This window comes from Carcharhinus amblyrhynchos, chromosome 24 (assembly GCF_965287045.1).
Source record: "Carcharhinus amblyrhynchos chromosome 24, sCarAmb.v2.hapA, whole genome shotgun sequence".
Classification (NCBI taxonomy): Eukaryota; Metazoa; Chordata; class Chondrichthyes; order Carcharhiniformes; family Carcharhinidae; genus Carcharhinus; species Carcharhinus amblyrhynchos.
The window spans coordinates 12,788,341-12,812,636 of NC_137347.1; the positions used below are offsets into that span (position 1 = coordinate 12,788,341).

The 24,296-nt window shown below is 42.4% G+C and overlaps 1 protein-coding gene across 2 annotated transcripts in view; it reads left to right on the forward strand.

Annotated features, from left to right (window-relative positions):
* The window catches only part of rspo1 (R-spondin 1), a 281,287-nt gene that overhangs the window by 191,185 nt on the left and 65,806 nt on the right, over positions 1–24,296 (forward strand). For both annotated transcript variants that reach the window (XM_080211220.1, XM_080211219.1), the window contains 2 exons: positions 11,960–12,109; positions 15,180–15,368. In XM_080211220.1, the coding sequence (XP_080067346.1) occupies positions 11,960–12,109; positions 15,180–15,368 (339 nt within the window). The remainder of the gene's footprint in view (positions 1–11,959; positions 12,110–15,179; positions 15,369–24,296) is intronic.

Below are 24,296 nucleotides of genomic sequence, written 5' to 3' on the forward strand. Positions count from 1 at the left end.
TTTGCCTGAGCAACTCGAGACACGCCCCATTGCGTTGCTCTGTCCGCATCACCCTGTATACTCTCCAGTTTCTTCCTTTGTGTTTGACTGAAGAATGATTCATCTGGTGACAGCCTCGCCACCTTGGAGAAACCTAAAGCCAAGAGCAGGTGCCAAACGGGAGATGGAGGAGCAATAGAAAAGGGCATTCTTTAGAAATCCAGAAAGAAAATCTAATGGATTTAAAACAAAAACTTACCACAAACGTGTTAACTTCTGTGCAATGAAAATAAACTTGCCGAGCTTCCCTCTTTCCAATCATATAGCTTTTATAATGAGAGGAACATTAAGAATATAAGTACTAGGAGCATGAGTAGGCATTTGGCCTGACCAGCCTGTTCCATCAGATCTTTACGTGGATTCAGCTCCACTTATCCACCCACTCACCATAACCCTTAATTCCTTTAAAAATTTATCTATCCTTGCCTTAAAAAAAAACATTCAATGAGGTAGCCTCAATTGCTTCACTGGGCAGGGAATTCCACAGATTCACAACCCTTTGTGTGAAAAAAGTTCCTCCTCAACTCAGTCCTAAATCTGCTCCCCCTTATTTTGAGGCTATGCCCCCTAGTTCTATTTTATCCTACCAGTGGAAACAACTCCCCTGCTTCTATCTCACCGATTCCCTTCATAATCTTATATGTTTCTTCTGAATTCCAATGAGTATAGCCCCAGTCTACTCAGCCTCTCCTCATAAGCCAACCCTCTCAACTCTTGAATCAACCGAGTGAATCTCCTCTATACCCCCTCCACTGCCAGTATATCCTTTCTCAAGTAGAAGATTATTGTGTTTGGTTCTCCTGCCTGTTTCACCCACTGCTGTTTGAACCAGAATTTGAATTAAACATTGACAATCTGTTTAATTAGCAACGCCACACTAAAATGTCTTCAAAATGGTAAATACTTTTTGAAACCTTGAAACCTATGTTTTTACCATAAACCTGCCATTAGTCAGGATGTAAGACAGTTATATTGTGGAGACTGATTTCAAGCTGTATTTTGGGTGGTGCAGGAACTCACGTTGGTTGTATTTCTGTACCCTTATACAAATAAATTACTGAAGTCCCACAATGATTTACTCCTTTCACCCATGAACACAGAATAATCTCGCCATCATTCTGTCAGAGAGTAAGAGTGACATAATGGAGAGGGCAGAAAAGAGTAAGAAGATAATTATGTCAGCGAAAAAGGAGAACATAAACTTAAAAAAGCATTAGCTTGCCTCCGTGCATAGTGCTGTCACTTCAGAGTCAGAAGGTTATGGGTTCAAGGCCCACTCTAGGACTTTTACACATAGCTAAAACTGATGTGTTTAGTTTAGTACTTAGAGTGTCATATTGACAAGGGTACTGACTTTTAGGTGGGTGCAAAGCCTTTACTGCGTGTTCAGTGGTTTAAATGGTTTTGTGCCATTATTGGAGAAAGGGTGGGTGGGTTTTCCTCATGTCCTGGCTGACATTTTTCCCTAAAGAAATCAACTGATTATTTATCTCATTGTAAGACCTTGCTGTGTACAACGTGGCGATGCGATCCACTGGCTGTGGATTATGTACTTGAGGTGTCCCATGGATGAACTGGTTGTATGGAATCATAGCATCCCTACAGTGCAGAAGGAGGCCATTTAGTCCATCATTCTGGCGAGTCCGTAACAACAACAATCCCGCCCCAGGCCCTATCCCCACAACACCACACATTTGCCCCACTAAATCCCTCTAACCTTCACATCCCAGGACACTGAGGGGCAATTTAACATGGCCAATCAACCTAACCCACACATCTTTAGATGTGGGAGGAAACCGACACAGACACAGGGAGAACATGCAAACTCCACAGACAGTGACCCAAGCTGGGAGTTGAACCCAGGTCCTTGGAGCTGTGAGGCAGCAGTGCTAACCACTGTGCTACCATTTGCTCTATCTCTGATGACATCAGAAAGGAAAGGACAGTGAGAATGAGGGATAAAAATGGTAGAAAGACAATTAAATGAAAAGGAGCATGGGTGATCGAGGAAAAGTGGACGTGGAAGGAAGAGAGAAATAAGTGGAGAGAGGGAGACCAGATTGGTACAGGGTAATTGGCATCAAAAGATTTGGAGAACAATACAATGACATATAAAAGCATTATGTGACAGGATCATTATGACTGGACAAAAGAACTGGTGAACCTGAATTCAAGTAGATAAACTAATTCTGTTGCTGGTCTATTCATTTGAGTTGATGTCAGCTAAACTTACAATTAGAAATAGATTTGCTGTCTCTATTGTCAGAATGGAATCTGTGACATACAGAGAATTAAACACTAACATTTTTACTGGGACTAGATTTTCTTGTAGTGGTAATTTATTTATGGTAGACATATCATTGTGAAAGGAGTACAGCTCTCGTGTGTTAATCATGAACTGAATACAGTTTTAGTATCACATTAAAAGGATTAAATTATGAAGACAGGCTATACACGGACTAGATTTGTGTTCTGCCATGTAAAGAAAGTTGTGGTGATCTAAATGAAGTGTTTCAAATAGTCAAAGGAGTTGGGAGGTTTGATGAAGAAGAGCTCAAAACAAGTGGTGTGGTCTTAAAATTAGGGTTGGGATTCTCCAGTCATTCATGCCAGTGGGATTCTCCTGTCCTGCTGCAGTGAACGGAGATTTGCCTGACCGCCAAATTCTCAGTGCTCAGTGAACAGCCAGAGAGCTAAGCCATTCAGGGATTAAGTTAGAAAGCTTCTTGATACAAAGAGTGGGAATAACATGAAGCTTCACCACCTTCCCCCCACCCCACTTCCTCCATTTTCTCAAAACAAAATCTGTTGAGGCTAGATTAGTTGAAAATGTTAAAATTGAGATTGCTACATTTTTGTTTGGCAAGATTTTAAGGATGATGGAAATAAGGTGGATAAATGGGGGTAAAGATACTGATGAACCATGATCGAGTTATATGGTAGAAGAGGTCCAATTAGTTGAAAGGCCAACTCTTATCTTTCCATTGAGGGAATCACCATGGCCTGAAAAAGACAGTAGGAGTAAAACAAAGATGCTGATGCATAATGGCGGCACGATGGCACAGTGGTTAGCACTGCCGCCTCACAGCGCCAGGGCCCCAAGTTCAACTCTCGTCCTCGGGTCAGCGTCTGTGTGGAGTTTGCACATTTTCTCCGCCTCTGCGTGGGTTTAGTCTGGTTTCCTCCCACAGTCCAAAGTTGTGCTGGTTAGGTAGATTGGCCATGCTAAATTGACCCTAATGTCAGCGGGTTGGAAGGGTAAATGTGTGCACATGCGTAAATAGGGCCTGGGTGGGATTGTGGCTGGTACGGACTCGATGGGCCAGATGGCCTCCTTCTGTACTGTAGAGATTCTATAATGTCAGAGGAAAGCAGACATTAGGAAGATATATAATTGTTTTAATGGGAGACACAAAATAAATCAAGAACCGCAGCTGCAGATGCACTAGGGCAGAAAGACAAGTGGATCCAGATCTAATTGCGTAAAAAGTAAATTTTGGACAATGATTGCCAGGAAGCATCATTTTTTTACTCAGCGGCTGATGAACAATTGGAATTGATTGTTGTCAGGATAAGTGGTTGACTTACAACACTGGGTTCGCTTAGCAAACAGCTAGGTGTTGTAACAGGAAGTCCATTGAGCTGTTTTTTCTAGAAGGCTGAGATAAATGGGCTGGAACTGCTTTCTTCATCCAAAGTGAACATATGACATAATTGATAGCCAGTGCTACAACAGAAATGGGTTCAAGTTGCGTAAATGCCACATATTACACGGCAACAAGACATGTGTTATAAATAACGGCAAATACTGGGAACAGGCTTTGAGGCTTAAGGTCACATCTTAAGGGAATGGGTGAAGTCATAAACCACAGAGGATGCAGTTAACAGTTTGTTCACAGCTAATTGCTTCATCGGTGCCCCAGAGTGCACAAATCAAGAGACTGATGTTTGTCTGTAATGTTCACCTATTATCAATTTACGGGCCTGAATTTTTATTCCCAGGTCGGGAGCACTGAGTCGGGACACTTGCTGACTCCACAAACTGTGAGAAAGTGCCCAGGGAGGTTGGATTTTTGGTCTGGTGGTGCTGGGGATAGGAGTTGAAAATGGAATTAATGGCTGGTGACTCTGCAATGAGTGTGGAGTCTGCCTGGTGAGGAGGTGGGCTCGATGGGAGATGTGCCCAGTGCCGTGCCAAAGTTTTAATAAAACAGCCTCCGTCCTACCACCCTCCGTCCTAGACCCTCTGTCTATATTAACGTATGCTCTCCACCCACTCCCCTTGGCCCCTCATATTCTCCAATATAAGTTATGCTCCTCTACCCATCCCTCATGGCTCCTCATAATGTCCATGCCAACCTGTGCCCCTCTACACACCCCCTGGCCATTAGCTCTGATGCCGACTTATGCCAACCCAATCTCCCCAGTCACCATCCTTTGTCCTTAAAACCTGCTGCAACCAATCCACCATGAGCAGACCTCAGGATCCATGCTGAGATGAAATAGTTATTCAGTCTTTATTGAAGAAACCATAATTCCAAAAAAAATTTTAAAAAAGGTACTGATTCAAAACCCATTCACTACATTTAATTTCCTTGAATGCTTTAGAAAGCAAGCATTGACATTCGTAGTTCCACTTTAAAGAGTCTGTAACCACTAAGAGCTATCAGGCAAACTGTGACTGAGAGGCACCCTGCTCTGATAATGGAAGGTTGTGAAATCAGTCCGATAACACTAATTCGATAATGATAAGAGTGAAATAACTGATTTAAACAAAAAAACTGCAGTTTTTTTCCCCCAAATATGTAAAGGGCAGGAGTTTTAAATTCCTTGACAATCTAAGAGTCCCTTTTGCCTGTTCAAATGAGCTTGATAGTTCCAATGAGTCTACATGCAAATATTCATGTCTACCTTTAACAGTCCCAAGGCAACTTAGCTTTAAAAGAAAGAACACATTTACCTCTTACAAAGGGCAGCATTACCCTTCCCAGATGTAATCTGATATCTTCCATAGATGTCCCGGTGTCATAGCCAGGGTACCGTAGCTCTCCAAAATGGGACCCCATCAATCCAAGCAACGAAACAACATTTAGGCCAGCTCCTACCAGGTGTAAATCCGGTACCATTGGGGGCAGCTGCTGTTTTATATGGGCAGCTCTCTCCATGAATTGTGCAATTTTAGAACCCTGCCTACTCCCTCCCCAACCCTCTTCACCCACTGTATAACCACCCACGGCTGTGTTCTGGGGTGGGACTTAAGGATCCAGGCCCCTGCAGCCATATGTGTTAAGACAGACACACTCACTGTCTCAATGAAAATTCTGGCGATAATTTCTTTTGCATCTGAGAAGAGTGTCAGGTGCTAGGTGAGGTACAGGAAGAAACATTTCCCTGACTTTCTCTACCTTTCATTGTCTCTCCTTTAGTTATCATTAATTAGTGGGAAAACAACTGTTAAAATTTGATAATTAATACAGTCACCAGCATTTATAATGATGCAATTTGTCTACTATACTCTATGGCTATGATAACATTATTAGTTGTGTGGAAGTTAAGCAGAATTTGTAGCTTTTGAACATCGAAAGTGGCTTGAGAGAGAGTTGGTTTGTTCTGTAGATTGTTGTCATTTAGAATCATAGAGTCATAGAACCTTACAGTGTAGAAAGAGGCCACTCGACCCATCAAGTCTGCACTGACTATAATCCCACCCAGACCCCATAACCGCATGCATTTACCCCAGCTAGTCCCCCGACACTCAGGAGAAATTTAGCATGGCCAATCCACTTAACCTACATGTCTTCGGGACTGTGGGAGGAAACTGGAGGAAACCCATGCAGACACGGGGAGAACGTGCAGGCTTCACACAGATAGTGACCCAAGCTAGGAATCGGACCCAGGTGCTGTGAGATAGCAGAGCTAACCACTGTGCCACCTTACCCTTTTTCCGATGTTTGCCTTTTGAAATATTTGCTGCATTGCAGTTTCAGTTTAAACAAAGGTGATGTGCATTCGAGCCCTGTTAAACATCTGGAATCACAATGAGTTGGTTCTGGTTCAGAATGGACTCCTGTCAGACATGTTAATCTTCTTACGTGCCGAAATTGAAAATGACAAGCGACTCAGTCAAATATGTTACTGGATAGATCTCTGGTTAATTATTGCAGCTGATGAACCTTAAGTACAAATTCATTGGAAAGATAAAATGATTTTTGCTTTGCTTAGCTTTGGCAGGTCTTTTGGTGAGTGGGTGATGCCTCTCGCAAGTCACAGCTTTCACATCCCAAATATTAAAGTGAGGTCTTCCACATTAAGGCTCTCCTATTATCACCACTGCAACTCGACCTGGTGTTAATTTGCTTTGTTCTTGAATTCAGTGCGCTTTAATGAGGCACACACTGGCGAATAAGCAAAATGAATGGAGCACTTAACATCTGATATCAGCAATTCACAAAGCTTTCTTAAAAGATTTCACTGAATTATTCACCTCCTGACAATGGATTGATCACCCTCCCCACCGTACCCTCTCCCCACTGTTGGTAGTTAAGTTACTGTACTTTGGCTCTTTAAAATCTCAGCTCCTCCACAGTTCCTAGCTTCTCGAGTTATGTCAGCCCGTGATCTATTTTACTGACATCTAAAGTGGGTGATCTCCCACTTCTCCACATTGAATCCCAACTGTTGCAGTTGGTCCCATCCATTTAATCTTTGGGGGGGAAGCCCTTGTGTGGTAATTATTATCTATATTGGAGCAAACCCACTTTAAGGGAACAGGTCATGTGTGAGGTGAGTTGTTGGGATCAGCCCAGAGTGGACAGTCAACATTTGGCGAACGGAGTGAGTAGACTGAATAAAGTGTTGTGTTCCCTGATGCCTGACTGTAGAGCAGTTATTGAGGACAAGCCTCAGTACAACAGAAATTAACAGTAATGATTTTTTTCCCGCCAGGGAAATGGGAAATTCACTATTTTCTGCTCTCTCTCCGAGGAGTTCCTATGATTTCATCATTTACCTTTGGTGTGATACCTGTGATGGAGAGACAATCCACCAAGGAGTGCGAAGGACAAAGGATAAAACTTCAAAGATCACGCAATCCTTTTTTAGTACATATACCTTCCCACCTCCTCTTTTTTTCTGCAAACCTCATGCCATCCCTTCCTGCTCACTTGTAACCCTGTCATCTACAGTCTATTAGTCACAAGTAAAGCTTATACTGCAATGAAGTTACTGTGAAATTCCCATAGTTGCCACAGTCCGGTGCCTTTTCGGGTCAAAGCTCCTGACCAGCAAGTCTTTCAGAATGTGGGAGAAAACCCACACAGACACGGAGAGAACATGCAAACTCCACACAGTGATCCAAGCTGGGAATTGAACCCAGGTCCCTGGCGCCGTGAGACAGCAATGCTAACCATTGTGCCGCCCCGATGGGATGCAGTTCCATTGACAATGGTTAGCCATTGTTACCTCAACCGTGTGACTGTTCATGCAGTGAGCCTTGACAATGAGAATGAGTGGGCTGTTTGACAGAGAAGGGCTCTTGCCTTATCTCTCAGTTAAATTTGCAATATTTGCAGGTGAGATCACTAAATTGTAATTATATTTAACATCTAACACTACTCAGTTGCCCCATCCCTGACCCCCTGCCATCCCTCCCCCTTGCCCCCATCCCCACCTTGAGATATTTAGTCTTTGTGCACTGCTGCTGGGGAGATCTGCTTGCTCAACACAGACTAGAAATTCAACCCTGTGTTATATCCACTGAGTTTTCGGAAAAGGTTATAAGGGATATTGGTTAATCATTGCAAATCTCTCATTGTTCAACAAGGGAAGCCCAAAGGTGACTGGAGGCAGCTGTAAGAAGTGCCTGGACGGCATGGTGGTTAGCATTGCTGCCTCACAGCAGCAGGCACCCAGGTTTGATTCCAGCCTTGGATGTTGGTCTTGGAATTTGTTCTTCCCATGCTTGCATGGGTTTCCTCTAGGTGCTCTGGTTTCTTCCCGCACTCCAGAGATGTGCGGGTTACGTTGATTGGCCATGCTAAATTGCCATTTAGTGCTAGGGAGACTAGCAGCATAAATCCATGGGGTTACAGGGATGGGGCCTTTGTAGGATTGTTGCCAGTGCAGGCTCGATGGACTGAATGGCCTCCTTCTGCACTGTAGAGATTCTATGATTCTATCAACATCAGGGAATGGAATAAATGTTTTCATTATCAACAAGGGTGAAATAGGATGCTGATGCATGTTTATATTTCCTTCAGTAAAAGTGTACTCTAATTTTAAATCAAATTGAATTATGATCATGTTTATTAGGTGGTAATGGGCAGGTCTGAGAAATTATTAAACCAGAAAAGAACACTTAGTGCATAAAGATTGTTCCCATTACAACCTAAGCTGTACTCTGTACTATTTGTTACAGTTTTCCAGTTATTTAATCCCCTGAATGGTCTCAACCAATATTTCTAAAAAGATGATAAAAATGTGAAATTTCCCCTGACGAAAATCTGACACAAATTCAGGATTTCAGACTAACTTTACAATTTTCATTTTTCAATTATGACCAGCTGCACTTCTCAGAACTCCTCACTATGACCGATTTCTAGCCTTTGATCATCTGTATCTACAATTAATGCTGTAAGCATCAATTGTCTTTTTTGTCAGATATTTGTCATGCCGTTTATTAAAGACATTTAATCAACATAGCACTCGCAACATTTATTGGTGGTTATTCCATGCCTCTGTGGGAGATTAGAGAATAGAGACCCTACAGTGCAAAAGAAGGCCATTTGGCCCATCAAGTCTGCACCGACAGAATATCTTACCTAGGCCATCTTCCCTGCCCTATTCCTGTAACCCCACACATTTATTGCAATAATCCCCCTAACTTACACATTTTGATACAACAAGGGACAGTTTAGCACAGCCAAACCACCTAACCTGCACATCTTTGGATTATGGAAGGAAACAGGAGCTCGGAGGAAACCCACATCGACAGTGAGAGAACGTGCAAGCTTCAAACAGTTACCTCAGATTGGAATCAAACCCATGTCCTTGATGCCTTGAGGCAGCAGTGTTAACCATTCTGCCACGATCTCATTGAATTTTTCCAAATTACATTTATGCTTATACTGTGATCACAGTCAACATTCAATGTGCTTATCTTTGCCTTCAAATATTTATAGACTTTGATCAGTATGTCTTATTTACAATGAAAACAACTTCAACTCTGTCAGCTACTAAAATGAGTTTCAATTTTGGAATTCCCTTGTTGCTTCGCTCAGCACAATCTTCATATTTCAATGTATTGTACGGCTGAGGTATTGAAAACTAGGCAGTAATGTCGAGCGGTGTGGTTGCACATTGGTTAACACTGCTGCCTCACAGCACTAGGGGCCCGGGTTTGATTCCTGACTTGGGAATTTTTTTGGAGTTTGCACATTATCCCCATGTCTGTGTGGGTTTCCCCCCACAGTCTGAAAGACGTGCTGGTTAGGCGCATTGGCCATGCCAAATTCTCCCTCAGTGTACCCGAACAGGCGCCAGAGTGTGGCGACTAGAATATTTTCACTGTAACTTCATTGCAGTGTTAATGTAAGCCTACTTGTGACATTAATAAGTAAACTTAAACTGGAGAACTTTAAAATTAAAACTTAATGTAGGTTTGCCGGGGTTATTTAGGATTACAGTGACTCTTGGTAAAACAGAATGTACTGAAGAGGTAAGAGGTTCATCAGTATCTGAGCAGTTCATATCTATAACACTATTTTTCTCTTTGAACTTACTGAAGGATCCAATGTGTATTTTCAGCTGTTTACTTTTTTATTTATTTTAATGTCTTATTCTTTATCAGCCCTTTACATTCATGTTTAAATTCGTGGGACACCTTCAGTGAATTGTTAGTCCTCACAATGCTGAATATTCATTCTTTTTTCACTTGGATGTTCACCATTTTTCTACCTATAGAGCTGTTTTGTGGATTCCCTTTTAAAATCAGTGGTGAATTAGTGTATGAAGCTAATTCTGAACCTACAGTGACAAGGCAATACCTATTTGTCTTCTCAGGAGACACTAAGCATTGATGCAATTGGTGTGAAACATGGCACTGTTACAAGAAAATGAATTCTCCTGGCCAGGATAAAGGTTCTCCACTTGCTGTGGCTGCAATTGCTATTTTTTTAAAATTCCCATTCCACGGTCTTGCCAATACTTTCTTACCCGACATATGGTGCTTGTATAAAGTGCTAATAAGCCTCTTTTCAACCTTAGCTCAATGGTAGCACTTTCTTCTCCAATTCAAGAGGCTGTGGATTCAAGCCTCTTGCTAAAAGTGGCCATATTGTAGGGAATGAGTAGTTTTATCAACCAATTAGCTTCTGCCTCAGCGCACATCAATACTAAAAATTATTCAACTCATGAACACTGCCAACTTGAGGACGTTGTCTTAAGAGACCAGACTTGGCTCCATTGGGATTTTGGGTGGATTGTGTTACATGGTGATGTTGAATCAATACTTGACACACAAATGTTCTGTCTTGCATGTTCATTCTGCTGTCTTAAGGGGGACAATGACAGAGATGGACCTCTGTTCTGTCAGCTGTGTGGACTGCTTTTTAATGTTTGATTACAGCAAAGGACTTGAGGACTTTTGGTGAAACTTGTCTGTCAAAATCTGTGATGTGTGAGCCCATGTTGAGTAAAATGATCAGAAAGGTGACCATAGAGTATGATTGTTGGCTTTACTTGAAGCCTTCATTGTCAATGGGATATTGATTGTTCCTTCGAAACTAATTATTATATTGTTATTGAGTCTTAATGTTTGCAAATTTTCAGTGAGGACAGACCATCAGCTTTTTTCTTAATTTATGATCTTTAAGAAGATATACATAGATCATAGAATAGAATCCTACAGTACAGAAAGAGGACCTTCGGCCCATCGAGTCTGCACCGGCCACAATCAACCTAGGCCCTACCCCCATATCCCTACATATTTACCCACTAATCCCTCTAACCTACACATCTCAGGGCACTAAGGGACAATTTTAGCATGGCCAATCAACCTAGCCCGCGCATCTTGGACTGTGGGAGGAAACCAGAGCACCTGGAGGAAACCCACGCAGGCAAGAGGAGAATGTGCAAACTCCACACAGACAGTGACCCGAGCCGGGAATCGAACCCAGGGCCGAAAGCTTTCTCAGTTCAGAAAATTTCTGCCCCAACTTTTGGCTGAAGCCCATATGTGCTGTAAAAATAAGCTTCTTAATTTTATATTGATCATGTCTCATTCGAGAATTCACCAGTTCTGTGATCTGGAAGATTTTGAGAAGAGCGCAATTTGGATGATAATGGAATCTGGTGCATCAAAGAACACCTTAATCTTTCTCACCCCTCCTATGCATAGATATTGGGTAGTTAAAACAAACTTGTGATTATAAGGGAGATAGGTTTGCATACAAGCAAGACCAGTCACACTAATCAAAAGAATAAATCAAGACAATCCCAAAATTTGTAACAGTCTTTTTAACTTCAACCACATCGGCTGCAATGAACGCTTCACTGGCTAACGCCAGATCAACAAATTCCACAAATTAAGAAATTTTCTACGCTTGACCCATTCCCCCATGCCCTCTTCCGGTTTAGAAATTAGGAACAGGTTCTTCTCTTATAGCTTTTGTCTCTACAAGGAGCGCAAACATTACTTGGAAAGTTACAAATGAAAGAAGCTGTCAAATGGTAAAATGAGACAGGCTTTTTCATGCAACTTGTTTATCTTGTGTCAAAGAAATAAGATTGTGCCTGAGATTACAGCCACAGAGTATCAAGTCAGTGTGTTGTTTGTTTGGTCTGCATTATATCCTTCAAGTGCTTGAAAAATGTGAAGTTGCTCCACTTTCAGTTAAGGACATTCTTGCCATTATTCTTGCAGAATGCAAAGTTGAGAACTGTGAGGCCTGTTTCAGCAGAAATTTTTGTACTAAATGTAAAGAGGGGCTGTACCTGCATCGAGGGAAATGTTATGACAGCTGTCCAGAGGGCTTTGCAGCCACAAATGGCACCATGGAGTGTAGCCATGCTGGTGAGTATGAATCCAACTTGACCTGTTTACAAAAACTTTGTTTAAGTTTCCACAGAAATATTGGGATAAGATGTCAAGAGGGGAATTAGATTTGGAATCCACCCCAGGAACCACATTATTTTTCCAGCCAGTTTCATCCCATCACATTGGAGTGAAAATACCAAACACAGAATTACCCTGATTTTGATGCTTTTCACTTACAGTGGCTCTGGGAGCTGGAATGCACACTTAGCATAGCCTGGGGGAGTTGGAGGGAGTAGGGGTCTGGCACACTCTATTCATAACTCCAGAAGATATAGGAGCAGAATTAGACCATTCAGTCCATTGAGCCTGCTCCGCCATTTGATCATGACTGATATTCTCCTCATCCTCATTTTTCTGTCTTCAACCCATTACCAGTTAAAGTCTGTCTAACTCCTCCTCAAACTTACTCACTGTCCCAGCATCTACCACACTTTGGGGTAGCAAATTCCACAAATTCACAACCCTTTGGGAGAAGTAGTTTCTCCTCAACTCTGTTTTAAATTTGCTACCCCTTATCCTAAGACTACGACCTCACTTCCTTGAATGCCCCACAAGAGGAAGCACTCGCTCCATGTCTACTTTATCCATACCTTTTATCATCTTATATACCTCAATATGATCACCCCCTCATTCCTCTAAGTTCTTCTACTGTTCAATCTCTCTTCATGCAACAAACCCCTCACCTCTGGAATCAATCTAGTGAATCTCTTCTGAATTGCCTCTAATGCCACTACATCTTGCCTCAAATAAGGGGACCAAAACTGTGCACATACTCCAGATGTGGTCTCACCAATGCCTTGTACAGGTGTGACAATACTTCCTTACCTTTACGTTCTATTCCTTTAGCTATAAATGCCAAATAACAAGGTTATGATTTTGCTCTACCTGGTGCTTAAAGTAAGTAATCCCCAGGAATGTTGGCTTGGGAAATGGCAATGTCATAATAGGGATTACTCCACACAAACTAGGATAAGTCAGAGCAGTTTGCTGTGAGCCATACCTTGCCTTGGAATATCTGAACCCAAGATTTGGAGTTAAAAATGCAAAACATTGTTCCCATATTCATTATTGATTTCCTTCAAGTTGATTGCCTTGCATTTAAATTGGTTAAAAAAAGTTATGTTATGAAAGTAATGGAAGAAATTCTAAAACCGTGCAATAATTTTCCCTCTAAATGAATCACAAATCCCACAACTTGTTGTGAACTAGTCACTTGCTTTGACACTTTTTTAAAAATCTTCAGTGGGATGTGAGTGTTGCTGGCTGGGCCATCATTTGTTGCCCATCCTTAATTGCCCTTGAACCGAGTGTCTTGCTTGGCCATTTCGGAGGGCAGTTAAGAGTCAGCCACATTGCTGTGGCTCTGGAGTCACATGTAGGCCAGATCAGGTAAGTGCGGCAGATTTCCTTCTCTAATGGACAATATTGGCAATTGAAAGAAACCTGTTGCCTACGATAATATTCATTTCAATGTTATTCAAGTTTCTTGGGAAGAGGTTCATCTCTTCAACTTCCTCACCTTTGCTCTGAGTTGGAACTCCTGGTGAAGCTGATGAAAATTTAAGAAGTGTTAAATTAAATTCAGTTTTTGAATGATAGTTGCTCTGCCAGCTGTTGCATGTTGTTGAAATTAATATTCACACATACTCGGTCCTCACCAATAAACTTTTCTCCATTCCCAACTCCTGTCTGTTTATTCTGCTCTGGACGCCAAGAAGGATTCATTGATGAAGTCTGCTGAGGCACTGCTCACCTACAACTCGGCTTTGGGTCCAGCTGGTAGCAGTTCCTCTCTCCTTCTGAGCAGTCAACCCAGTTCCCAATAAGCATGACTCTGTAGCATAAAACTGTGAATAAAATTAAATTACCACTAAACCACCGAATGAAACAAATTAATTTTAATTAAAGAATCAGCATCACATAAATTTCTTTATTATCATTACAGATTCATTAAACATGAATTGATTTCCATATCTTTCAAAATTTGTCTTTAGTGGAGCAGTGTGTATGAATTTTATGCTCCTTTGCTGACAGTTTTGAAGGCAGTGGGGCTAGTAAAATTCAGTGGTCTGTCTACTGCTGATTCATCCGCCTCGCCCTGTCAGAGATTTTATTTGGGGAGTTAGATGGGGGAGGCTCACACCATGCAGCAAATCTATCAGCTTTAGCCGTATGGGCTACTTGCAAGGTAGTGGGAGAGGGGGAACCTCTTCTATAGCTGCCCACACCATCCCCCCCATCCCCGGGTCTGTCAGAAGCATATCTGTCAGGATCATAATTCCCCGTTTACCCTTTCTCCATGCCTCTTCCATCTGGCCACCAACACCCCTCAGTTCTTTCCTTTGGGGCATGGCAGGATGGCCTTGGTGATACCCTGGCCTTATCTTTTCATCAGGGCCGCCTGCAGTCCCAGAGGTGGCCATCGCTCCTGCCTGTCACTGCTGTGACTACAGAGCTGCCAGTTATCTGACTGGTTGGCAGCTCTCTAAGACATGACTTCCAACCAAGCTTACGGATGAGAGTCTCACCTTGAAAACAATTAAAGCAACTCCCAGTGTTAAGCTGATGTGGGGTAGTCATTAATATGGTGGGAGGAGTTTCCATCAACATGTTAGCTGGCGGGGGCGAACCATAGAATCATAGAATGCCTACAGGAGGCCATCAAGTCTACACTAACTCTTACTCAGGCCCTATCCCCATGATGCCACATATTTTACCCCATTAATTACCCTAACCTATATATATCTTGAGACTCTAAGTGGCAGTTTAGCATGGCTAATCCACCTAATCTACACATATTTGGATTGCGTGAGGAAACTGGGGCGCCTAGAAGAAACCCACACAGATACGGGAAGAATGTGCAAACTCCAAACAGATAGTCTCCCAAGGCTGGGATAGAACCCAGGTCCCTGGCACTGTGAGGCAGTAGTGCTAACCACGGTGCTGTCCAATAAAATCAAACTCTATCTGTAATTTTATACTTAAACCTTTTTTGGGATAGTTTTCCATAGATGGGAATTAACATCTGTTTCTTAATTTCTCACAGCACAATGTGAATTTGGTGAATGGAGTCTCTGGGGCCCGTGTACCAAGCGAGGGAAGACATGTGGTTTCAAACGGGGTTTAGAAACAAGGACCAGACAGTTGATCCAAGGGTCTTCATCAGAAGACGTGACATGTCCCCCGACCAAAGAGAACAGAAGTTGCACGGTGCAGAGGAAGCCTTGCTCAAACGGTAGGTAGGAGAAAAGTAAACAAATGTTCCTGAAAGATTTTTAACAGATAGCCTCATCACATTCTCACATCACAGCCATTTGTGCTTCAGGATCGATTCAGGAGTAGAGATAGTCCTCAGGAACCCCATGCACATCTGTGGAAAGCCACAAAATAATCCTAGTCTGATGGAACATTGCAATGGGTTGTTCTGGTACTTGTGATTCACACCAGCTAGACCACTCTGGAATTAGCAGGCATGAAGGCTTATAGTTAACCTTCAGCCATACATCAAAGGCACATAAGGTGCATGCCAGTCTCACAGTTCCACAATGAAGAGTTGTTGGAGTAATTTTAGTCTCACTTACCTGGTGGGGAATTGAAAAGATCAGATGAAATTCTGGTTTTACAACTCTCCTAATTTTGATTCACATTGGCCTTTGCTTGCCTGGATTCCAACAATGCTCATGGATTGAAGTTATCCAATATCGCTCTACCGAGTGGTCAGTGTTACCAGAAGGGAAGTACTTTTTTCTAATTAAAGCAAACTATCCAAGTTAAAGCCTTTTAGAGACAAAATGAAGCTTTCTTGCTCCATCTCATGAAATAGAGTACTTTACAGTATGTGAAAGAATGCCAATGTCAAGGGAAGCACATAGATACATAAAAAAGCACAAGTGTTTCAGAATAATGTGTACTAAAGCGTTAGTATGGTGGTACAGTTATACCCATTGGTAGTATGACCAATAGCAATGAGGTACAGTTCACTTGTTATCTAATTGAATGGTGGGACAACTCAAGGACTGAATCTCCTTCTCCTATTGCAAACTGGTGTATTTGGGAATATTTTCAAGAATTCTCAGCTGTCTGAGATTGGAGACTGTCTGTCCAATATAGTTTGCATCCAATGCAAGAACATAAGCTGGAGCTGTCAAGCTTTCTGCAGATTATATGAATCAACTGATTATGGACTTCATTCACCAATTCAAGCAGCTCAGGTAAGACTTTACAAAACTACTCTGTCCTATTCCTGCTCTTTTTCCCACTACCAAAGAGCACCCACCACAATCCACAGGTAAGTACTCCGGAATTCCTATCCTAAATCCCTTCCCCTCACCTTCTCTTCCTTAAGGCCTAGACCTTGGATCAAGCTTTTGGTTACAGCTCATTATATTTCCTTATATGCCTTGGCATCCACTTTTTTTGATTGTACCTCTGTGAAGCACTTCTGCAGTGCTTTTCCCTGCTTATTGTGCTCCACCTGTAAGTTGTTGTGAAGTTTATGATGTCTACAAACGTTCTTTCTCAATTCAAAAATATCGCTTGGAACAAAAGAATTCTCTGACCTTGCCCGCAGCTGGGATTTTCTGCAGTGAATGGAGATTTGGCTGAATTCCGGATTCACTGTTCTCACTGGCAGCGGTAACGGGGCGTGCGAGGCTGGAAAATTCCAGCCTGACACTTTACAGCAAAAAAAATCATGCCCACTGTCTGAAATTAACTAGTTAAAAAAAATTCACAATGCCTTGGGATGAAGAAAAGTCTGCCCCGCTTTGTGTAAAGATTCCAGTGGGGATACAATGGTAGTTATTTCCCAGTTACCCCTCATGTCATCACTACAGCATGTCTTTGCTCCACGTTAATCACAATCCAACATTTTATGAGGATTTATGTGTTTGTTCAAGAGCTGTAAACTTACAAAAGGAAGAGCAGTTGGCCTATCTTAGCTTTTCTGCCCAAAACAAACTTACAACATACGAACACAGCAGCTAGCTATTTCTTCAGTGAATCCAATTTGTTTATAACTGCCACACTTTGCAGGTGAGTTCATTCCATGCGTTGATCTCTGATAACTTGATGAAAATATTCCTGCTCTCAGTAATGAATTTCCCAAAAAGGTTAATACAATTCAGATCTGTAGCCTTATTTTCCCATTTTTACTTTTTTCTTCTGTCTTGGGTTGCTTTGAATGGGTGGCAGGGGAATCCATAACAATGGGGTGCAAGGGGGAGGGGGTGTGTGGGGTGTGGTTGGGGAACACAACCTTAAAATTAGGACTGGACCATTCAGGATGATGATGTTCTCTCTGGAGCAGAGAGAACTGAGGGGCGACCTGATGGAGGTGCTCAAGATTATGAGGGGCATGGACAGGGTGGATAGGGAGCAACTGTTCCCCTAGTTGAAGGGTCAGTTACAAGAGGACATGAGTTAAAAGTGAGGGGTGGGAGGTTTGGGAGGATTTGGGGACAAACATTTTTGCCCAGAGTGTGGTGACGGTCTGGAAGGCACTGCCTGGGAGAGTGGTGGAGGTGGGATGCCTCGCATGCTTTAAGAAGTACCTGGATGAGTACTTGGCACGCCATAACATTCGAGGCTATGGATCAAGTGCTGGCGAGTGGGATTAGGTAGGCAGGTCAGGGCCTTTCATGCGTCGGTCCAGACTCGATGGGCTGAAGGGCCTCTTCTGCACTGTAGTATTCTGTGATTCTGTGAAGTTGGAAATGGCACAGTGGTTAGCACTGCTGCCTCACAGCGCCAGGGATCCGGGTTCAATCATTGGTTTGAGTGACTGTCTATGTAGAATTTACACGTTCTCCCCGTGTCAGCATGGCTTTCCTCCGTGTTCTCCAGTTTCCTCCAACAGATGTGTGGGTTAGGCTGATTGGCCATGCTAAATTGCCCCTTAGGGTCAGGGGGATTCACAGGGTGAATAGATGGGACTATGGGGATAGGGCTTGGGTGCAATTGTTGTTGGTGTATGTTTGATGGGCTGAATGGCCTCCTTTGGCACTGTAAGGATTCTATAATTATTTTCTTTACAGAAAAGGTGGTGGAAATGTGGAATTCTCTGCCCAAAATAACTGATGTGGCTGTATCAATTGAAAATTTCAAACAATGTTGATAGATTTATGTTTTCAAAATGGTAGTAAAGGGATTTGTAATAAAAGAGTGAAGATATGAATCAACCATGATCATATTAAATGGTGGCGCAGAGTCTATCTCCTGCTGCAATCTTCTCAACTCGAGTTAATCTATATACAATTTCTCCTGCCATTTACACATTTCATTGAAACCAGTTAGCAGGCTCTCAGCTGCCTTATCATATTCTTTATCCCCAGCAAAGTAATGGTTATAGCACTGGACTAGCATGCCCAAGGTCGTGGGCAAGAATTTTGTACTGGGGGTAGGAAACAGAGGTCAGGACGGTTTCCAAGTCTGGGATGCCCTGTTAATTAGCCTGGAAATAGGCTCCCCATGCAATTCAGGATGGGTATTGGGCACTCAAAGCCAGAGGAACAATCAGAGTCCTTCCAGTTTGATAGGAGAGTAGCAGGCAACAGTGCAAGGTAAGTAAGAGAGAACACTTCTGTCCAATGATAAGGCCAAGACTGTATAGGGTTGGGGTAGATGGAAATTATCTACAGGGTGACTAGTGGCCTTTAGCTCCCTCTTTTGCCTCAGATTCTGGCACAGCGGGGCCTGAAAGCCTAGACTGCATTTGAATTTGACCATCGCAAATTGTGAAAATGAATTCAACAATCTGGTTATTTTTGGTGTTGCATTAGAAACTGATTCTGAATTCCATCAGATTGCCTTAAAACCTATCTCATTCACTAATGTTTTTCAGGGAAAATGTATCTGCCTTGCGTACCTAGTCTGATTTATCTGATATGACATTACATGGTCAAATAGGGATGGCCAATAATTGCCGTTCCTTACTTCAAAATGAAACGGTGAAATATTTGATCCATTTTGAATGAGGTGGAGGGGTGTTAGTGGCAGTGAGGATTCAGACCGACAGTGTGGGGGCCTCACAGCGCCAGGGACCCGGGTTTACTCTGGACTTTGTGGACTGTCCGGATGAAATTTGCACATTCTTCCAGTGTCTGCATGGGTTTCTTCCGGTTGATCTGGTTTCCTCGCACAGTCCAAAGATGTGCAGATAAGATTGATTGGCCATGCTAAATTGCCCCTTAGTGCCAGGGGGATTAGCAGGGTAAATATGTGGGGTTATGGGGATAGGGTCTGGGTGGGAGTGTTGTTGGTGTAGACTTGATGGGCTGAATGGCCTCATTCTACACTGTAGGGATTCTATGATTCTATATTCCCTGTCTCAAAACACAACAGAATCATAGAATTCCTACAGTGCAGAAGAGGCCATTTGGCCCATCAAGTCTGCACCAACTTACCCAGGCCCTCTGCCCTGCCTTATTCCTGTAACCTCACACCTTTTAGCATTGGGTAATCTATCTAGCCTACCTATCTTGAGACACTGTGGGGAAATGTAGCATGGCCAATCCATCTAGCCTGCACGTCTTTGGACTGTGGGAGGAGCATCCAGAAGAAAGCCACGCAGACAAGAGGAGAACATGCGAGCTCCACATAAAACAGAATTAAAACCAAGTCTTCGGCACTGTGAGACAGCAAGGCTAACCACTGTCACCGTGCCACCCCTGAGTTGTTGTCACAAGGTATTCCTCGCCAAAAAAATCCTGCTTTTTTAACTTAATATTAATCAAAACAAAAATCACGATTTTTGTAAATGCTAACTGCACAGCAATATTGATTTCTGTCAGTGCTTTTGTGAGATGGGGTGTGCGGCTTGGCGAGAGCAGCAGTAAGTTGAAGGGTCAACAGGGGAGTTCTGAGTGGTTGAGATTTCACTCTGTCTTCTACCTCCTTGAAGATATCAAATGCATTCTTTCCGCTGTTATGTGTAGGGTCAAAACTCCTTCTTACAAATTTATGGGATGTTGCAACAAAATTGCTTTTGTCAGGGTTCTTCATGGAAAACACTTAGCTCAGTTACTGACTATAATGGGGCCAGTAAGAAGGTTTGTTATGATGAGAGGCCCTTATTAATAGGTCACTGGATGTATATTGTGCTTTAGCAGGAAAGCAGCAGAACGCCAGACTTGAGACATTTGACGTGCCAGTATTGTGGAGTTAGTTCATTTCTTTTGGCGCTAGTTTGTGAAATAGCTTTTTCTAGTCACATAAAGTCAAAAGTAAGCAGCTACATTCAAGGACTAGTGAACTGTGGTGTACACTAGAAATAACAGTCAACTTTTCTTACACACACACACACACAAAATGTTTTGGATTTTGTCCAGGTTATTCACATACTAAAGCCAAGCAGTTTAATTAATATCAAAAGATGCCATTTAACAAATACATAAGTTGATCCAAGTATTTGCCAACTACTCTTCCACAAGATTGGGCATCATTAGGCTTTAGTGTTTCACGTGAAGTAGTTGTTACTTTAGATTCTTTCTTGCTCATTTCCTTTGGGTTGAAAGTGATCAGATGGTGATATATGTGATATCCCTGGTGAATCCCAACAATTTATTTTTCAATCTCAATGTAATGGTTGGGCGACAGGTAGAAGTCACTAGATATAAGCTTTGGTGTGATTTCCTGAAAAGACATTGATGTATTTTGCAAAGAATTGGGAAAAGTGCACCCATGGAGTTTCTCTTCTTCAGATAAAAAGTAAAACCTGTCGAATTATTGATTCCTAAATCGTATGGCATTATTTCAAAAAGAGGGAGTTCTCTCACCACCCTGAACTACATACAAATACAGAAAATGTTGGAGAAACTCAGCAGGCCTGACATCATCCGTGGAGAGAGGAGAGCCAATGTTTCAAGTCAGGAAGACCCTGTGTCTGAGCTCTGAAGAGCTTTGAGGCCAACCTGGTGCAGAATGGAGATGTCGTGGGATTGGACATCCATGGTGAGGAGGAGGCGGTTTGGGCCAGGGAACTGGAAGTTGTACTCTGATAAAGGGTCACCGTGACTTGAAACGTTGGCTATATGTTCTCTCCACATATGCTGTCAAACCTACTGAGTTTCTCCAGCATGTTCTGTTTTTGTTTCAGATTCCAGCATCCACAGTAATTTACCTTTACCCTGAACTGCATTCCTTTCTCAATCGATAACAAAGTGGAGAGTTTATTTTACTGCTGTTTTGTGGTTCATTTTATGAGAAGAATGGTCACCATTCCGCCTTCATAAGAGGCGTTGCTGCACTCCAAAATAATTTGTCATAGGTGAAATACTGATGTATGATGTGGAAATGCCCAAGCTCGAGGCAGTTTTTTCAGTGTTAAAGTACTGATGTTAGGGTATGTTGCTATGCATTGGGTTTGATACTTACTCATGGTCAGGAAGACTTAGGGGAGTCGCTGAATGGGCTGTGAGGCAAGGCAATTGTTTGCTTAAACAAGAAACCGGCAAGCAGAATTTCCCACACGATCAGGCAGGGGATGAGGATAGCCCATTGCACTTGGTGTATGCTGATGCCTGCAATGATGGTTTGCCTAAGCGAGGACAGAGTCAAGAATTAGGGTAGCCAATGAGGTTAAACCGAGGCTTTATCTAATGCAATTTTTTTAAAACAGTCTCGGCCTTTTGGTGTCAGATCGAGCCCGGGAGAGGGCGCGATGCCTCATCCTATCAGCTTAGATCTTGTTTGATCACCCCCTAGATGGGACGTACTGAATTGTTTGCCCCTCATTGTGGGGACCATGAATTGGATTCAATTTGAATTAGGTTTTTTGGTTGGAATAAAAGTACTGAAAGGAACCAAAAAAAAACGCTGCTGCTTTTAACCTGGAGATGTTTTTAAGTTTTGATCTTGATTGATAGGCTGGCTGTACATTGGGCAAGAAAGCAACAGGAGAGCAAATGTTTCGCAAGTCTGAGATCACGAGGAGGAAGGATGTTGGAGATTGGAAGAGAGTGGGGTTTAGTCGTAAGTGGTTGGACTCTGCTATGGAGTCAGACATCAAGGGTGGTAAAGGTTGTATCAGACATCATTGTGGGAGAGGAGTCGGCCAATCACAGTGGTGGAGGAGGTGGGGATGGGTGGGGTCAGATTGCATGGAGGTTAGGCTGTTTGGCATGGATGAAAATCTGCTCCTCCTGACCCACAAGCAGTGCTATAAAGTCTTAGAAATTCAGTTATTGATCCCTTTAAGGTGCACAGCTCCTCAGCAATCCAGAACTTAGTGCACTGGGAACAAACAGGCCACATGCAACCAATCTTTGCTCTATGAAGTGTACATGCGTGGGTGGGGCGTGCAGGGGAGGGGTGTGATTTAAAGGGACAACACAATTCTACAACAGACCGCAGACAACAAAGAGAAACTAAAGAAAACAAAATGTTCCCTTTTACCTTCATTGAATGGCAGGCTGTATGGGTTAAAGGTGGAAATGGAAGTCTCCTTAAAAGACCTTAATGAATGACCTGCCTTCTCCTCCATTCAAGCTGGAAGTGGATGATTTGCAGGCAACTTGGGGGTCAAATTCTAGAATCTCAACATTTCTGCCTCTGCATCCATCCCTACACTACCTGTGCACGAGAATTAAAACTCTCCCCTTGTCCCCCAATGTTTCATTTACTGTGGGGAGTGTAGTAAATAGCTTCCACATGGAGTCATAGAGATATACGGCATGGAAACAGGCCCTTCAGCCCGTCTTGTCCATGCTGACCTGAATTCCTAAACTGAACCAGTGTCAGTTGCATGCATTTGACCCATATCCCTGTGAACCTTTCCCACGATATCAAACTCTTGGAAAACTGAACAGAAAGATATCAAGTTAAATTTAACGTGAAGAAAACATTTTGGGAAAACAAATGAGAGAAAAACACTCGTGAAATGGCAAAGCTTAAAAGGAGTAGAGGAAACGTGGCATTTCGCCAAACAAATGCTTTAGTGGGTAGAGAAGTTATTTATGAGATAGAAAAATCTGGGATCTGAGGTTTTATGAAATGAGACATCAGGACCGAGGCAAAAATGTAATGCTAAGTCTGTATAATTCATTCGTTACAGTTAGAATATAGAGTTTCAAGAATTAGTTCAAAACCAGGAGACAAAAGAAATTTAGTAGACAATTTCAGTGATTTGCAGATTTAATTAGAAGTGCAGAGAAGCTAGTTCTTTTGGCTACAACGGAGAAAACTAAGACTTGATTGAACAGTGGTGTTCAAAATTATGAGGACTTTTTAATAAGGTAAATAAATACAAACTGATTACATCTTGTGGCGAGTTGGTAACCAACTTTGTGTCTTCATCGAAGAATGAGGGAAGAGGTTGGAAGAATTTTTATTTGCAACACTGTTTGGTGTACCACACTGGAAACAGCGATGGAAAAGGAAGGGCTTTGAAAAACAAAACAGATTTTTTTTAAAGTGAGAAGTTGGACAGATTTGTGGAAAGATCAGAGGGATGTGACATGATGGAGAGTTTGGTCAGAGCCAGCACAAGGGACCAAATGGCCTCTCTTGAGTTGTTATGCTCAGATTCCATGTGCAGTCACTGCTGGAGTAATGTGGAGATGAGTACCCATCACTGCCTTGTGCTTCTTTAATGTCATTGTTAGGAAGTTAGAGTAAAAGTGGACCTTTTCTCGCTGCCTTGACTTCACTGAACCAAATTCTTTTTTAAGGTTTCCGTCCTTTGTTCCTTTAACTTGATGGAATTCCCTGGTTTCCAGAACTTGCTTTCTGTCCCTCTCTATTGTCTTGCCTGTTTTGGCAGTGTCTAAGGAATGCTTCTTGCATCTGGGTTATGTAGTTCTAAACTGACTCTAACGGCTCTTGAGGGCCTGGTGTGGTCTTCTGGTTACTAGGCAACAGCTTAGTTTTTTTATAGCCTGTGTTTGCTCTAAAGATTGCAAACATTATTACAACACAGGCAAAGTTTGAAGTGAAACTAAAACTGAATCAAACTGAAGTTATTAATCCTTAGCACACAAAATATGCTTGTGTAAATTATATACTATTCCTAACACACACAATACAAATATAAATTACTTAAGCTATCTCTGTTTCTGAATAATTGTTAGCCATCTTCTTTCAAGGGAGAAATTTCAAGCAAATGTTCGCAGGTTGAGGCAACTGGATACAAAATGGGAGTAGAAGCCATGGATGATTTTCATATCCA